The following is an 18472-nucleotide window of genomic DNA, read 5'->3' as shown; positions in this document are numbered from 1 at the left end:
GCTCCTCCCGGGGCACCGCCGCAGCTGGCTGTGACAGCCGAGTCCGGTGGCCACCGGACCCTGGGGTGAACGATGCCCTCACAGGGGGAAGGAGTGAGGCTCGGTGCTGGCGGAAAGGGTAGGAATTGCTGGTTTAGGCATGGGAGGGGATGGCATTTATAAGATCCTGGAGAATTTGTGGTAGGATTTCTCCTGGCTTCTGCTTCACACCAAGTGCCTCCAACCCCTATGCCCTGGTTGCTCCTACTTTCCTGAAGTTACCAGAGTGCTCTGAAGTCTAAAGCAGCAGGTCCTTCTGCCCTGAAGAACAAGTAACTTACTTTCTTTTTTTCTTTTTTTTTTTTTTCCTGGCAGAAGGAACAGAAGTGATTATTTGTGCAAGGCCTTATTCTACTGTTCAGTTACTGGGTGAGAGAGAAGGTATCTTGACCTCTTGAGTGGCACCTGTCTGCAAGTTCTTTGAACACTTAGGGTCCAAGTGACATGAACTAGGAAGAAGAATAAAAAAAATTGTTATAAAAAAACCAACATTGGGCTTATACACAAATGAAGTGCGTCTGTCCATTTGTAATATGGGGCTTTATTTCTATCTGATAGAGGGGGAGGCAGAGGAAGAAGGTGATTGTTATACAATAGGGGTACTCCTTGTATAGGCTAAGGTATGTGTGCGATCTTGGATGAGATCAGTCTTTCTTAAGCTGCACCCTTTGACTTTTGCTTAGGAGTATTTGAACCAGACTGCCATTGAAAGAAAAACTACTAGACTACTGGCAAAGCTTTAATGTGGGCTGAAAAATTTGGAACAGCTACAGTCAAGCAGCTTGTTCCAGTTTTTCTGTAGCTTGCTGAGGAGGCACCTGTTGTGTTGTAAGCTCAGGTAGAAACTCTGGTAGCAAAATATATGACCTGGAAGAGAAGAATGTTGGCTACTGTTAAGTCTACACACAAACTTCTAGGACATTTTATTCGTTATTGAGTTGGCTTAATTTCCCCTAGAGATGTTTGTAGTTTCTTTTAAAACTGTTATATAATCTGATATAAAAAGGCTTTTTAGATAGGTCTTTAGAAGGCAATGAGTAAATAAGGGAAGAAATACCTTTAGTGTATTGAATGAAGATAGCAGGATGCAGAAATAATGTCCAGATTTTTTCAGCATTTCTAGAAAGCTGTGAAAAGTAGACTTAAAGTCTTGACTGTCGTTCATAGCTATAAAAACTTAACATAATTAATTCTGCCTATAGATCAATTTTTATCTTACGAGTATGGGAGCATTCTACCTCAGACTTTTTTCAATGTCTAAAAGAAGTAGAATTAGTCTAATGTTTATTTGCTTATTCTACAAAGAATACACCAGGAGTGTACTTACATTGAATCTGCTAGAAATCACTTTTATTTTTGTCCTCTGCAGCCTGCCCTGTATAGCAAATGTAAGATATTTGTTGAGGATTTTTTTGTTAGCAATATTTTGTTTGTTATTTTTTAGCACTGCAGAAAGTTCTCTGTGATTTATGTTGTGGGGTTTTTTGTTTGTTTGTTTTTCCCCTCTCTCATATAGTGGTAGTTTCAACTATCAATGTAGAAATTTGGGAGGGGGTAAATGAAATTTGTGCAAGTATTTGTCTGGTCTCTTTTCCGGTGTTGCAGTCAGGATACTAATTAAAAATAATAATGCACAGAAATAGCTGCCAATTTATAGCAAGTTTCCTTAGTACCTTAGGTGAGGCTTAAAAAGATAAACCCAATACGTTTTCAATTTTCAATCTATCCATGCTAAAATATTTTTGAAAAAATATATTTTATCAGGTTTGTTTCTTCTATTCAATTTAGTTTTAAATATTTGACTAAATATGTTCAGTTATGGTAGCAGAAATTTGAATTTATCAAAATAGGAGTATAACTAATCCCATTGTAGCATGAAAACTTAATGTTTATCTCGTTCACGTAAGTATTTTGGGCTCCTCAGTAGCAGGTATTTTAACTGTTGAAGGTGGAGGCCTTGTGGCAGAAACCTGGCTTCTTCAGAGATTAATCTAAGAAATGCATGTTTGTATAAATGTAAATGTTAAAATAGTCCAAACTTTTCTAGATATGGAGAATTAAGCATTTTATGTTGAACTATGTAAGTACACTGTTGTGTTGGTTTTATCATTAATATTAAGCCAGTTACTATAAAAAAGTAGAGTATACTTCAGGTACAAATCGTTGTTGATTTGGCCTACGAAGTGGAGGTCGTCAAAATCCACTGCCTCAATGAAAAGAACAGTTCTTACCTTGTGGTATTTATTTAAAATCTTTAATGTTTATGTACAGGCTGTATGTGTTTGCTACAGCCAGAATAATTTTGGAGTTAAACAGTAATGCTCCAGTTTATTTAAAAAAAAAAAAAAAGCTTTAAATACTATGTTCTTCAACAGTAACAAAATCCCAGCTGATTAGATCAAGCATACAGGATCATCTGCCCTCTGGATGCCAGCAGACAGAGGATGATACAAAACCAGTTAAACACAGATGTCCCAGAAATGCTGCTTGCCCAATCGGGTCACTCTCCTATTTAGTCTTCTTTTATTAATAGTTTTCTGAATAGCAGCAAGGACTTGTGCCGTTAGTTGATTTCCAGTTATCAGTGGTTTATATTGGTCACATTCTTAAAGCACTGCAGAGAAGCGAAGCCCCTATTCTAGCAGCTGTCTGTTAGTCACTGGGAGCAAACCATGCAACTGGCAAATTAAGTGCCTGCCCACAGGGCTGTACTCACCAGACTGTGACAGTGCTGAGAGAGAAAAATGAATTTAACATGCACGTTGCCTCATTTTTTTTCAGATGCTGGCCAGAAGAAGACCGCAGACAAGAAAGATGGGCGGCGAATGTCTTTTCAAAAACCTAGAGGGACTATTGAATATTCTGTAAGTTACTGCTTTGTTTTAGAATGTCATTGCATAGCAAGTGCAGACTTAGTTTCATTACAAAATACAAGCAAAAGAGTAATGTGTATTACTTTTAATCTTAGAATTCTGTGTATCTGATAGCTTATTTTGACAGGAATTAAATCAGGAATTACCTAGTAGTACTTGAGTAATGCTTTTTTTCCCCTCTGAGTTACTTTTCTTTTTTCCCTTAAAAAAACCTCAAGCTAATCCATCTGAGAGATTCAGTTTTAGGTAACTGTTTAGAAACAATAAATAATACTACTTATAAAATAATGCATGAATTCATTGCTTTCAGTATTATTAAGAAACTGTTAACATCAGGAGAAAGAATAAAATGAAGTTGGGGGGGAAGCTATATCTTGATACTGAACTTCTGTCATTCTCCTAATAATTTTCATAGATCTCTACCTTTTACTGTACCGATCGCTTTTTGCAGCAGTATCTGAAAATGGAGCCTTTTTCTGCTTGTTCTGTTCTTGAAATGACCCTCAAACTGTGCTGCAGTCAGCTTTTCACATTTGTGGTTACTAAGGGAAACTGAAATGAGAAGTGTCTGTCTTGTGTTATGTACTAGAAATATAATTAAGCCTATAAATAATGATTGTAGGGTTGACATTAAAATAGAGCAAGTCCATGAGAGTTATCTTTGAATGCTTTTGAAGCTGGACTTGATAAAATAAAAAAACTTCTTCACAGAAAGTTTTTCTTTGACCTCTTGGTGTTTTCGTATTCCAAGAATAAGGGATATGGAGGAGACTTTAACTCTTAATGTTACATTAAGCCAAGTGATGACTTAACTACTGCAAAGACTATTTGGAGTGAGGCTTGAGGGTGTCTGTATTGGAGTGAGAAGCACTTCATGAGTGTGACTTTTATTGAGAATTTTAATACAATTCTAGCCTATATTGAAGACTTCTTGAAATTCAGGAATGAAACTTGTGCTGCTTAGGTTCTAACAGCTAAAGAATGGTAAAGTAAGTGTGACTGTTTTTATTGTATTCACTCACTTTGAAAAAAAAAAAAAATGTGCAGATGTAGCTCTGTAAAACTGGGGTTCCTCTTCAGTCAGTAGACCCCTTAACTTGTCTCTTGTCACCATGTATGTGCGTTTACCTTGGTATGTAAGATTCCAGCTTTTATTATTTAAGACTTTATCCAATGTGAAGAGATGAACTTACATCTGGTTTCTGCCTTTATTCTACTACCTCTGCAAGCAACAACACACACACATATCTACACATGTATTTACGTCTGAATGTGTTGTTGCTCTGAGAAGTAGTAGAAGGATGAAGGGAAAAACCAGACTTCCTCGATTCCATATTGTTGAAAACTGGTGGGTTTTGCTTTGTTTTTAATAATGATTTAAAGTATTAATTTTTCCAGTGGCCACATGGTTTTAGCAGGGAAAGGCTTATTTGTATTCCTGAAGGTTGGAGCGCGATGGAATCTCACTGATGCAAACTGTGTTTTTTTAAGGTGAAATACACTTCCCACCAGAAATTTTTTAAAAAGAAAATCATAACAATAAAACTTATTTTTATTATTCTTTAAGGTTGAAGCCAAAAAGCAGTTAATGTTAAATATTTTAATCTAAAATTCTCAAAGCATAAAAACTTGGAACTACTGTTTTGTGTGTAGTACAGGTGAGAAGATGTCAACAGATGTACTAAGTGGAGGAAGCAAGTTCTAAACTGCTTCTAAAGGATCCAGAAAACTCTAGTTTATTTTCACTGTTATTGCTTAGCCAGTGAACAGATTTTTAAGATAATATAGTTTCTCTTTTTCTGAATGTCAGTCAACAAATTAAATGTAAATTGCTACTATCTATTATTTCAAATGCAACTGATGCATGTGAACAGGCTCTAAGGACCAATAGAGCAAATAGCTTAGGTGAATCATTATAAGCATTCTTCCAGTGCCTATTTGACATAACTTCATTATATTAACATAACATTAGCCATCTTTTGTGTTACATATTGTACCAACACAACCAGTGTCTGCCTACAGGTGTTTGAAGAGGCAGTTAGAGAAAAATGAAGGAGCATAAGCAGAGAGCCAACAAAAGTCTTCTAAACCCTCTTCCTTTTAAGGAGAAAAAGAAAGTAGTGGTTATGTACGGATACTTTTTTTTCTTCAGGTGTAATAGGATACATAGGGTTACTTTATTGTTTGTTTTTTCTAAATTACAAGAGAGCAATTGGAGGCAGATAATCTGGTTTATCAATCTTGGAGGCTCCAATGCAGGACTTCCCTTTCCCTGCCCCACTCCCTCCCCTTTAACTCTCTGGGAATCAAAAGCTGTACTTTTCTCCTGAAATAGCAGATGAGCACAGAGTATGTTGTGCGGATGGTGAGAGGAGCAAGTAGATCAGTCTTAAGACTGAGTTTAAAGTCAGAGTCCCCTGTTGACCTACCAGTCTTCCTGAGTGTGGTCTTTTCCTCGTTATTTAGTGGTAAGTCCCACATCTAGAAACTGGGTCTGGACTCTTGTTTTAATTAGCAACGAGTTAGAGCTGTATACTGAGTACAAAACTACAGGGGTTGCTGAAATCAGCTTTCTAAGGTAAGGGGGAGTAGGAACCTTTTGTTCTTTCTGAGCTCAAGGGGTGTGGGTGGCAAGTGTTTTTGTGGTGACCATCAAACAGGTGAAAAGTTCACTATGAACCCATACAAATATATGGGATTTCTTGTTACAATGACTTGCTGAACATGTTTTAGAGTACGTAAATGGTGGGAATGTACTAACACATTTCTAGAATAATTGTAGGTTTTGCTTTCAATCCTAGGATAGATTGGATAGAGAGTGCTAAAAGTTCTTCTCTGTTCTGGTGTGACCGGTTTTATTACCATTGGAAGGCTTTACATGCTGTTCAGACTATAAAACACTTGGAGTTTTTGCATTTTTCTTAGTTCTTCCATTTCAAAGCCCAGGATTGTGTTCTTGTCTGACTGTCACTTTCTTTTGAGCATGCCACTGTCACAGCCTTTCCCAATTCTGGGGAATTCAGAAGATGTGGATCATAATGATGACGTATTCTACCAGTTGCATCTTTTACACAAGTTTGAAATTATTTTTGAATTTGCTTTAATGGCGTTTACAAGTTGTGTTCTTCTGATGTTGCATATTATAGAAATTAGGCTTATTAACAATTACTGTAGTTATAATCTGCTGTTTCTAAAGGCTTGAGTAAAATTGCAAACTTGTTGTTGTGTACTCTTCTCCTCATTGTCCTCACCTCTCCTTCTAGTCTTACCATCTCTTTAATTTTGTTAGTTTCTTTTAATACTCTTAAATTATTGTTTTGTTTTCTGGTTCTTGGACAACTAGTCTTGAAATACTTAAAAGTAAGTAATTCTTTGTGCACTCTGTTTCATATGTGTTCAAGTGTAATTTTTCATGGAAGAATGAGTGAAGTCTAATTGTTGAGATGTGATGACAGGGAAGTTCATTAAAATATCAATAGAGAATTTGGTTTTAAATAAGATTTTTAGAATAACTTTGCCAGCTGCTCCTGTGGCAGCAGTGAGTGCGGTTTGAACGCCAGTCAGTGGTGGTTCTGAAGCTGTTTGTTGCCTGGTGCGTGCAAGCACACCCAGCAGCCATGGGGGTGTAGGTGCTACACTGTCAGTGGAAAAGGGGTAATGGGATGTACCTCTGCTCAAGTGGGGACACAATGATTTGAAGAGTGTTTGATTTGAGACTTTGTTGGAAAAGGAAGACAGAAGGTATGGATCCTAAGCGACTATCTAGTCATATCTGTAAAAACTGACTTTAGCTGACTTAGAATTCTGACTTATTTGTATACATACATAAGTGACTATGTAAAGTAGCAGTTAACTAGATAATAAGGTCTTAAGCTTCTTATCTCTACATAAGAGTTGTTGATGAGTAGAAGCTCTTACTATGGAGTGTAGGGCAGCTACTTACACTTTGAGAAGCTTTTTTTCCACAGAGGCTACTGTACAAAGCAGAGTTTGTGTGTGTTAAGTTTAGTAGAGTCCTGAATAAGCAATTCTTATTTGCTTCGTAAGTTTTCATTAATCAGTATCTACTCAAGTCAGTGCACTGAGGGAAGCAGAACCCATGTGTGATGTGTTGAACCACTTCAAGGCACCAGCTGGACTGTTCAACTCCCATTTCTAGTTGTTTTGGGGAGTAAAACAGTGTTTTCACATGTCTGCTGGTTGTTTTTTCAAAGGTTTACTTGTACTGGAACAAATCTTGCTATTCTGTTAAAGTCATGAAACAGTGCAGTCACTGTTCATCATTCCCCTTCCTTCTCAAAAGGGGAAGTCTTCTCATGAAGATTCTGTGTAGTGCTTTAATATCCAAATATGTATGTAAAATTCTTAATATTCAGAATAGCATTTAAATAGCTACATGCATAATGTATAGGAAGTTAGTTTTATGGGTGGGAAGGAATGACTTTTTACCTCCTCTTCCAGTATAGAATGAATGGTGGGAAAAGTAATTGGAAAATCTGGGGGGTGGCTATGGGATGTGATGGAGCATTTAATTTGTTAGTTCTTAAACTGCACTTTCTTTCAGCTTTTGGCTGTTCAGTTTTCCTTTTTTTTTTTAGTAGAAAGCCTGAGAATTTGAGAACAGGCCTCTGAATATAGCGAGATGCCTCAAGAAGTCTTTATTACATGAACAGTGGGATGTTGCGTTTTGTTTTTTTTTTAATTTTAAGAGACATAGATGCTGGTCTCTGAAACTCCATGTAATCTGGAGATTTGCCTGTGCAAACAGCCAAATAAAAAAAAAAAAGGAATTTTGTATCTGCCACTCCTGTGTTCATGATTTGTGAGATAAACCCTTTAGCTACTAGGATATCTCACCAGATGATTTTATTTCTGAAGGCTGAAAAGAGGGAATGCACCCTTAAGAGGATTAAGATCTGTGGTTTTTAAGTTAATGTTTTTAATTATTTTTATGTAATATCATAAGTTAGTCTAAAATCTCAATTATTTCAGTCATCAAGAGGTACCACAGCAGTATCTCTCTAGCAGCTAAGTGTTGTCCTCCAATATTCTTTGTGAGAGCAAACTTGTGAAACAAGCAAAGCTTTGGAATCTCACTACAGCTTTAGTAACCCTTCTGTGTTATGTAGAGCTTCTGATGGAAACACTGCTGTTCCTGGATTTGGTTGTCAGTTTTTTATCATTTGTGGAACAAGCAGTATATTGCAGATATTGATCAGATTAGGGTCCTGTTTTGATTTTTGTTTTAGTACCAGTTAAGAGGCATATAAGAATATTTTATTTTTTTTTTTTTACATTTCTGTGTGATCACACAGTACTGAATTACCAAGAGGTACTACAGTACAGTCTTTCATACCTGTAATACTACTAGAGAGGTAGAGGTGTTTATTGCTTTGTTTAGCTTAATGGCTTCCTGTATAAAAAAATTGTGAGAGTTGGAAATTTATCTTAAAAAAGCCATTTGGTATTTCTTTGGCAATACTCATCTTTTTTCTTTTGTGAACCTAGGCTTACAAAAGCACCTTTACTATTTCCATACAGAATTCTTTAACTCTTACTTGTGACTTTTAATTGTGTTAGTATCCTAAATTGCACTCTTTTAATCTATTGAAGTATAACAGCCTTCAAAGTACATCATATTTATAGCACTTTCTTGCAGCACAACCCACTTCTCTATTTAAAGGATACAGTTTACTTCTTTATGTCAGTTATACTTTCTTTTACTCCTGCACTGCCAACATGTGTTCTGTAACATGACATAACATTCAAAAAAGTTAATAAAGAGAAAACACTTCTTTTCCTAAACTTGCTTGGAATGAACGTTCTTTTCAGTGTTAAGTTTTAGAATGTTTAAGAGGGAATGTGTTTTGAGGAGTAATTATTTAATGTTTTATATGCTGCTTTTGCTTTGCAGCCAATACAAATTCTGTTTGCCAGCTATTCTCACAATGCAAATAAAATGTCTGAAGTTATTAAATCACCCAATATTAACTGACACTATAACCTCTAGATACATATTCTTCCACTCTGGCAAAATGTTTGCTACTTCAGTGAAGAATGAAGGTGCTGTGTTACATTCTACTGACAGCAAAACATATAATGCTTGTTAATTGCATGGAACATACTAATGCCACTGCAGCAGTCCACAGCAGAGCACAGCTGGAAGCAGACTAGCCCCATGGAGGTCTTATTGCTTCCCTCCAGTGCAGTGTGGTCACAGAAATGGAGCAGTCTAGTCTTTTGGTTCCAAATGCTGCCCCTTTCTGTGTGACTGCTTAAGGTCAAGGTGTACTCTCAGAGCAAGGAGTACCAAAAGCTATTAAAGCATCTATGCTTGGAGACTTCTTCGTTCCCATAGCCCTACCCTTGTGTTTGGTTGTTGGTTTGTGGTTTTTTGTTTGTTTGTTTGTTTGTTTTTTTCTGCCTCAGTTCAACATTCAAGCAGAAGTAAAAGATATCTATGGTTAAGCCCAGCAACAACTGACAAGGCACACAAAGCATAATGCTCCTGCATTTTTGTTAAGGGAAGCTAGTGAAGAGTGGATGATGCCTAGTGTGTGTACAGCCAGCTAAAAGTATCTACTGACTTTCTCAAAACACTTGTGTGTAGAGCATACACTATGTGAAGAAAAATGTCAGTTTATATTTCACTTTTTGCCTCCCTTCCCAACTTTTCCCTTCGAAATAAAATAAAGGGAATTTAAAAGAAAAAGCATTCTTTCCTGTAATCGTGAAGAAAAGTTAAGTATGTAAAACTCTGAATAATTTAATACTATTTGTCTAGAGTGGAAGTTGCATAACTTCTCTAGATCTAATAAGAGGGGCGATGTGATGTCATTTAAGACAGGAGTTGGTGGATTTTTTTTCTAGCTGTGCTCCATATTTAGCAACACAAACATAGCTTTGCTTATATTGCTTCATCTTCTCTGAACTGAGAAGATTTATTTTGCCTGGTACAGTGTTTATGAAACTCTGTGCAGTTATGCAATACACTTCTTTTGGTTGGATGCTCCCTTGTATCAGTGCTTGCTATGAATTCTTTATTCTGAAATACTCTCTGTGAATAAAAGTGTTTTCCTTTTCTTTCTTCTCTTGGTCCATACTGAATATATCTGGGGACATGGGCCTGAAAAGAAGAGCTTGAAAAAAATCCTTTTCTTACTTGGAATTCGCCTACTCAAAATGCTTATGCTCCATCTGCTGTCATCCTGGTTGACCTGTTTTACTCCTGTATTTTTGCTTTTTAGCTCAGTGATGGATTTTACTTGAAAGTCAGGTTAACAGAAGCTTACCTTAGTAGAAAGAGAGTGTGTTGTATTTATCAAGATTGCTTCAGCTTTTCTGTAAGTGGAAAACAGGGCAGAGTTGAGGAGAGACTGAAGGATTGTGTGAAACCAGTCAGTTGTGCACCAGTTCAGTCATACCCAACAGTGTGTTTATAGACCTGAAGTTCTGGTGCAGTAGCTGAGCCCATGGCTCAGGATGTGTGACTGACACCTTGGGCTACTGGGATACATAGTGAGCAAGCAGGTATCCTTATATGGAGTTGAAATAGACTCATAATTAGGGTGTAGGTATGTTTTTTTGGGGGGTGTTCTGTTTTTTTTCTGATGTTTGGGTGGGTTTTCTTTTTGTGGCAGTCTTAAGATATGAAGACTTAAAAGTCACCAAAATCTTGGTAAATACACATGTGATAAGATTTGTAAGCCACTATTTGAACTAACTGCTTACAGGTTTGTTTTTCTTTTTCTTTTTTTTTTTTTTTTTTGTCCTCCAATTGATACAGGTGGAATCAAGAGATACTTTAAACAGTATTGCCTTGAAATTTGATACTACACCAAATGAACTGGTTCAGTTAAATAAACTTTTCTCCAGAGCAGTCGTTCCTGGACAGGTATTATTACGTTATATATGTTACTTATTCAACAAAGGCCTTTTCCACTATATTTCTCATCTCTACCAGAGAAAGTGTTAAAGTACTTCTCTTACTAGTTTTCCTATTGGCTTTGTAAGAGTTTTTCATTTTTCTCTAGTTTGTGAATTCCTTGTGCCTATTAAATAACTGCTTAAGAAGGGAACATATAGTGAAACTACCTGTGTCTCTTAAAGATCAGAGAACTTTTAAAACTAAATATACTTAATGATACAATAACACTTGGATACAAGCTAAATTGTTACTCTGCACATATAACAGACTGTTTACTAACTGTAACTCAGAAGACAAATTTAGGGTGCAGCTTACAAACAACATTCCTGATTGCATATTACTGCCTGCAAATTTATTTTAATAAATTGATTAATGTTTTTATTCCACACTGAAAACTTGCTGTCTTTACCAGCAGTATATGAGCTATCATTCACTTCTTATAGGTCACTATTGTTTACACCATTTTTCTTTGCATTTTCTGCTTTCCCTTTTAGCTTCTCTTTGAAAGGCAGGCCTGGAAACAGGTGATAGACCAACTTATGGTATTAACCATGGGCCATTTGGTATTATCCCTCTGTTTGAAAAAATTCTGTTTATTTCTGATTGTTGAAAAGCTTTTTCTAGGTAGCTTGAATGCCTAACATGGCCCAAGTAATGTATTTAAGGGATGAGTAACTTTAGCTGTTGCTCAAATAGTAGAGTAATAGCAAGAGCAATGATTGGGCAGATGCTTCTTGGATGCTGTATACTTGTAATGCTTTTTGTCTGAACTTTTTCCTCAATTATTGTATCTAAAAATCAATCTTAAGATAGCATTTTAAAGCTCTAAAAGCTAAAATTAAGAAGTACTTTGCATGATATTGTTTATTCCCTCAGCTCATATATTTTGTTAAAATTGACAGGAGCAGGAATGTTTTTACATAGCTTATTTTGAGAAAGCAAAGCAAATATACCTGAACTGGTGGGAAATCTAAAGTAAACCTGAAAGCATAAATTCTAACTACATTATATCTTCTTTATAGATTTTGTATGTTCCTGACCCAGACTACATTTCTAGTGTGGACAGCTCCCCCTCTCTAAGTCCTATAAGTCCCCTATCACCTACATCTTCCGAAGCAGAGCTTGACAAGGCTACAGTAAATGTAGGTATACCTCTTGTCCTTGACATTAATTGTCCCTTGCAAAATAAATGTTACAGAAGCTGTGCTTTCTTCTTAAACTGTCCTTTAATTTTAGGGAGAAAGTACTTTACAATACTTGAAGATGAAAAATAAAATAAGTTTTTAAAAGTAAATAAAAGCTTTTAATCTTTGTAAATGAGTTTTCTGCGTGAAAACTGAATTTGAAGCCATGTTATTTGTAGCAAAATGCTATCCTTGTGCACTGAAATCTTAAATACTAGTTCCTGTTGCATTTCTGTATTTGTTACCTTTCAGAACTAGTTAAACATTGGTGTCTAATCTTAGTGATAGTTTTCATAGCAATAATACACAGCAAGTAGCTCAAGTAGCTAAAAGTTAAGGGCTCCCCCTGTTCCCTGTAGAGGTGCAGGAGGGAGTTCTCTAGTTTCATTTAGCAAAAAGAAGTAAAGAGGAAAAAAGAAAAGTCTGTTTCAGTGAAGGGCTAATACGGAGTTGATTATAGCTGACTTTACACCTTTGTAGACTTTGGAATACTAAAATTGTTTAGCTCTCAAAGCTGCTATGTAATTCAGCTCAAATGTGGGTTTTTAGCTAGGAGTTGGCTTTGTGAACACATATCTTTCCAGGGGCACTGGTTTGCTGTCAACAGAATTCCATGGGGAGAACTTCAGCCAGGAAGGTGCAGTATCGGAGCCTGAGTTTCTCTTCAACTTACACAGTTATGACCTTGTTTAGATGCTTCTTAATATGTCACTATTATTATTTTGCCAGTTATTACCTTATCCCTCATAACAAATTCTCTTCATAGCACTTCTTGATAGTGCTCAGTCAAGCTGTCAAATAGCTACTTCAGGATTCTGTGTCCTCAAAGTTCAAGGTGGTATGAGACTTGAAGCATTTATTTGCTTGTTTTACTTGGTCCAGAGATTTTTAAACACGAAGATACTGCTTTGTTACTGAATAGGTTCCTAATCTATATTACAAGGGCCGTGACTACCCTTCTACTGAAAGTTACTATTTGGTTTTGCTGTTATACCTTTACTCTGACCTACCGTGCCTGTTCTTGTGAGGTGTCTGCTGTCATTTGTACTAAATAACTTGTTTTATGGCAAACTGAAGGTGTTGTAGCACAGCAAATAGACTGGTTTGCAAGAATATGTTCTTCTGTATCAATCTCAGAATGACTGTAAATGCTAAGACTTGCTGTTTTGTTGCAGAACTATTTTGTGTGTCTCATTACATGTTGTGGGTCACTACAAGCAGTTCTTTAATGCTTCAGGGAAATTCAAACAACTGAGTAATGTGACAATATATAACAAAGTGTTTGTGGAAGCTTGTGTTTCTGAGGTTTTTCAAAGTACAGTTCAGGAGGGAAGGGGTGTTGCTAGATGAAGTTTGTCAAAAGAAGGCAAAGAATGGAAATCACTTGCACGTGTCAGTGTGGACTTTGCGTGTGTGTTCAAAACAGTCAGACTCTCCAGCAACACAAAAAGCACTCAACTTCCATTTGAGCAGTTAAGGCTGGAGAGTTTTGTTCGTCATCGTAGCACCTGTTTTCCGTGTTTTTCTTTTCTCTCTTTGCTGATTGCTGTCCTTACAAATAAGAGAAATTCTACCGTGCATTCTCTAATGCTCTGTATTGATGTCTGTCTTCTTTGACTCGCCTCCAGTTTTGACTCCAGATTTGCAGTTCAAATATAAGCACATTTCAAGGTAAAGAGAAATGTCGCTTGGCCTGTATCATGTAAAGGGGTCTTCTCTATGTGCTATGGTCATTGACATTGATGAGTTCTTGCTAGAAATTGAGTAAGATGACCAATATGTGGAGCTTTGAGGCAAAATATAAACTATGATATGCTCTGTTCTTTGGTTTCTGTTTTGTCAAACATTGGAGTAGACTAACACAACCACGTGGCTAAACAGAAACCAGATGATCAGGGAACTTTAGTATTTCCCCTATGAGGATAGGCTGAGAGAGCTGGAGGAGAGAAGGCTCTGAGGAGACCTTGTAGCAGCCTTCCAGTACTTAAAGGAGGTCTACTGAAAGGATGGGAAGGGGCTCTGTATCAGGCTTTGTAGTGATAGGATGAGGGATAATGGTTTCAAACTGAAAGAGTAGATTTAGTCCAGGTATTAGGAAGAAATTATTTACTGTGAGGTTGGTGAGACACTAGAATGTTGCTCAGAGAGGTTGTGGATGCCCCCTCCCTGGAAGTGTTCAAAGTCATGTTGAATGGGGCTTTGAGCAACTTGATCTAGTGGAAGGTCTCCCTGCCCATGGCAGCAAGGTTGGAAATAGATGGTCTTCAAGGTCCCTTCCAGCCTGAACAATTTTATGATTCTATGTGGTGAATATAAGACGTGCATTACCCCGTTTTTTTACATTGCTCCACTTAAGCTAAGATTTTAGTGTGCATTTCAGTAAGTTTGTGTCAGTGTGTACGTAAGAATTCAGCTTAGATTTTTTTTTTTAAGCCTTTCTTATGCTGCTAGATTTTGTGAAGGGTTTCTTCAGTCAGTAGTCCAATGCACATATTTGAGAAGATCCAATGAACTTTACTACCTGTAATATTTAAATCCACTTCAGAATAATAAGTAGTGACAAGGGTGTTGTCATGAAATCTGAAAGTGCCACCAGTATTATTCCTGATTCTGTGTTGCATGGCAATGTGAATGAGAAATCACAGAATTACAGAATGGTAGGGATTGGAAGGGTCCTCTGGAAATCATCTAGGCCAACCCCTCTGGCAAAACACATTCCCCTAGAGAAGCTTGCACAGGATCGCAGCCAGGCAAGTTTTGAAAGTCTTCAAAGAAGGCAACTCCACAAGCTCTCTGGACAACCTGTTCCAGGGCTCTGTCACTCTCACAGTAAACTAGTTTTACTTATGATTAAGTGGAACTTCCTGTGTTCCAGTTTATTCCTGTTGTCCTGTCACTGGGCACCACAGAAAAGTGTCTGTCCCCATCGTCTAGACACTTGGCCTTTAGATACTGATAGGCATTGATAAGATCCCCTCTTAGTCTCCTCCAGGCAAAACAGGCCCAGCTCTCTCAGCCTTTCCTCATAAGTTAGACTCCATTCCCCTCTTCGTAGCCCTCCGTTGGATTCTTTCCAGTAGTTCCCTGTCTCCCTTGAACCAGGGACCCCAGAACTGGACACAGCGCTCCAGATGGGGCCTCACCAGGGCAGAGCAGAGAGGGAGGAGAACCTCCCTCAACCTGCTGGCCGCACTCTTCTTAATGCACCCCAGGATACTGTTGGCCGTCTTGGTTACAGAAGTGCGCTGCTGGCGTATGGTTATCTTGCTGTCTGCCAGGACTCCCAGAGTTCTTCATGCAGAGCTGCTTTCCAGCAGGTCAACCCCTAACCTGTACTAGTGCATGGGGTTATTCCTCCCTGTGCAGACCTCTAATCTTGCCCTTTTTTAAACTTCATTAGTTCCCCTTCACCCAGACTCTGTGCTGCTGGTCGCAACACTCTTGAACTCTGTTGTTCAGCCATTTCTCAATCCACCTCAGTGTACTCATCCAACCCACACTTCCTGAGCTTACCTATGAGGATGTTATGGGAGACAGTGTCCAGAGCCTTGCTGAAGTGGATGTAGACAGTATCCCCTTGGTGAATCCATGCTGACTCCTCCTGATAATCTTTTCCTCCACAAGCTTAGAGAATAGCCTCCAGAATGAGCTATTCCATCACCTTTCCAGGGGTGGAGATGTGGTTGACTGGACTGTAATTTCCTGCGTACTCCTTCTTGCCACTTTTGAAGACTGCAGTGACATTGGCTTTCTTCCAGTCCTCAGGCACCTCTCCTATTCTCCGTGATCTTTTAAAAATGGTGGAGAGTGTCGTAGCAGTAACAGCAGCCGGCTCCCTTAGCACTTGTGGTTGGAACCCATCAGGGCTCCTGGGTTTGCCTGAATGATATGTAACCCAATCCTCATGTGCCAAGTGATCTTCCTTCTTCCAGACCTTCTCTCTTACCCCCAGGGACTAGGATTCCTGAGGGCCTGTCTTTGCAGTAAAGATTGAAGCAAAGGCATTCAGTAACTCTGCTTTCTCTGCATCCTCCTCATTCAGCAGCAGGCCCACATTTTTCTTAAGTCTTCCTTTTGCTACTGACATACTTGAAGAAGCCCTTGTTGTCTTTTACATTATTTGGCAGATTTAGTTCCAAGAAGTCCTTAGCCCTTCTTACTGCATCCCTACATACCCTGACAATGTTCCTATATTCCTCCCAAGTGGCCAGTCCCTTTTTTCACGTACTGTAAATTTCCTTCTTCCATTTGAGTTAGCTGGCTTATTCACAGTGGACTGGGATATCAGCTGGGGACTCATGCAGCCACTTGCTAAGTTATGTGTCACAAAGATGACCACAGAATTTTTAGGAGAAAGGCATACATAGAAAAAGAACTTGTCTCCAGAAAGTCTGGTTTTTAATTATACCTTTGTTAGCTTTTTTGACAAAATTCAGTTCAGTGTTCTCTAAGTGGTTTTGTATTTTGTTTTGTTGGGTGTTTTTTTTGTTTGTTTGCTTTCTAACTGAAATGGAAAGATGCAGGCAAAGGCTAAGGTAGTGCCAGAGAGATGAGTTGAAAACAGTTGTGCATAATGTCCTGGGATATGAGTAAAGGCATTTAGCTGCAATCTGTACTGCTGAGTAGAACTGAACAGAAAATCAGAAAACCAGAAGGAGCATAGAAGTTCACTTTTTTCAATAGTAGTATTTTATTAATAACTGAAAATATGAATTATGTATGAAATAGAAGTCTGTAATAGTTGTTTAAGTTCCAAAACAGGATTTCTGTGACTATAACATAGGCTTTGGGACAGTCTGTCTACTGTAATTGTAGCTTTTTTCTCTGTCCTGTCCCTGGTAGGGTTCTGTGTTCACTAGTTTGTTGGGTATACTGTTAGACAGCAGGATAGATAACTAGTTGTCATCTGCCCAGGAAGGTCATGAAGGAAATCCTCTGGAAGTTATATCCAGGACTGTGAAAAACAAAGATGGATGGGAACAGCCGGATTGAATTTAGCAAGGAGATGCCGTGTCTGACCAAAGAGATTGCTTTCTGTGATGAGATAACAGGCTCAGCACGTGGGGGAAAAGCAGTGCATGTTACTGACCTTGACTAGAGCCAGGCCCCTGACACTGTCTTAAAACAGCCTTACTATACACTGGAAAAAGTGAACTGGATGGGTGGAATACAGGATTGGCTGGAAAAATTGGCAGGATCTCTGGGCTTAAAGTCATTCAGCATTTGTGTGTGTGGTTGGTAATTTTTTGTCTGTTTTCTGTGGTGGTGGACAGTTAGGAATACCTGGGGGACTGTATTTGGACCAGCATTGTTTTTAACCTGCCCGTCTGTGGCCTGAATGGTGGGACAAAGGAAAGAATGCACTGTTGGCAAGTGTGGGGGATGGGGACAGCAAAAATTAGGGAAAGTAGTCAGTACAGTGGAGGGCAGAGCAAGGGAGGTTGTTAGAGGATCATCAAAAAGTCTGGAGAGAAACCTCATGAAGTTCAACACCTAAGACCTGCCTGTGCCAGAAGGATCTCCATGTGGCAATACAGGGTGAAGACTGGCTAGTTACACAGCAGTTTTGCAGAGGAATACTAAGGTGTGAGGAAAGGCTGAGGCTAGTGGTTATGTCCTGGTGGAGATGTTAAATGATGTTCAAGCTGTGTTTGCAGTGTTGTGTCCACTTCTGGCACCTCCAGTACAAGACAGATTGACATGCTGGAGCTAGTCCAGTGAAGGGGTCATTAAGATGATCAGGACATGCAAATGTAGGAAGCACAAGGATTGGCTGGAAGAGCTGGGTTTGTATAGTCTGGAGAAGAAAATGCAATGCAGAAATCAGGTTGGTCATTAGTACTACTTAACTGATGGGTTAGAGGGGTGAGAAAAAGAGGGTCTTCAGGGGTTCATGGTGAAATGGTGGGCAGCAACAGCTGCAAGTTGCTACACGAGGTCCTGGTTAAAAAACAGGAGAATATTTTTCACGGTGAGAGTGGTTAGACGCTGGAGCAGGTTTGTTGGAGAAGCTGTGGAAACTCCAGCCTTAAAGACTTAAACTCAACTGGAAAGGCCATGAGCAACGTGATCCAGTGTAGGCTTGGGCCTTCTTTGAACACAGGGCTGGACTAGCTGACCTTCAGAGGGTCCTTCCCACATAAAGTAGTATATATTATGCAAGGATAAAAGAGGACATTTAATAGGACTTCTATTTGTTGAAGTCAGAGAATAAATTTTGAATGCAGCAGTGTATTTGGTGGTTTTCTTATATAAGAAGTTCTGATTGTTGTTTTGTTTGTTTCCATGTGGTTTCTGAATATTTTTGCCCATGAGAATTTTGTATCGTGGGTGGGTTAAGCTGTGGTCGATGAGTTACATGCACTGTCAGATTAAAGTAGTCCTTTAAACTGCGGTGGATTTGGAAGCTGATTTTTACACTTGCTTTTATGTCAATGAAAAAGGAAAAA

At 38.4% G+C, this 18472-nt stretch overlaps 1 protein-coding gene across 1 annotated transcript in view; it reads left to right on the top strand.

Annotated features, from left to right (window-relative positions):
* Window positions 1-72: 72 nt before the first annotated feature.
* Window positions 73-18472, top strand: part of LOC103776989 (oxidation resistance protein 1-like) — a gene marked incomplete at its 3' end in the record, with an annotated part of 38514 nt that continues 20114 nt past the window's right edge. The window contains exons 1-4 of the mRNA XM_008944526.1: window positions 73-118; window positions 2821-2903; window positions 10699-10806; window positions 11862-11981. Coding sequence (XP_008942774.1) covers window positions 73-118; window positions 2821-2903; window positions 10699-10806; window positions 11862-11981 — 357 coding nt within the window. The remainder of the gene's footprint in view (window positions 119-2820; window positions 2904-10698; window positions 10807-11861; window positions 11982-18472) is intronic.

This window comes from Merops nubicus, unplaced genomic scaffold (assembly GCF_000691845.1).
Source record: "Merops nubicus isolate BGI_N331 unplaced genomic scaffold, ASM69184v1 scaffold770, whole genome shotgun sequence".
NCBI lineage: Eukaryota > Metazoa > Chordata > Aves > Coraciiformes > Meropidae > Merops > Merops nubicus.
Note: the sequence above shows the minus strand (reverse complement) of the source record. Positions and strands in the feature narration are given on the sequence as shown.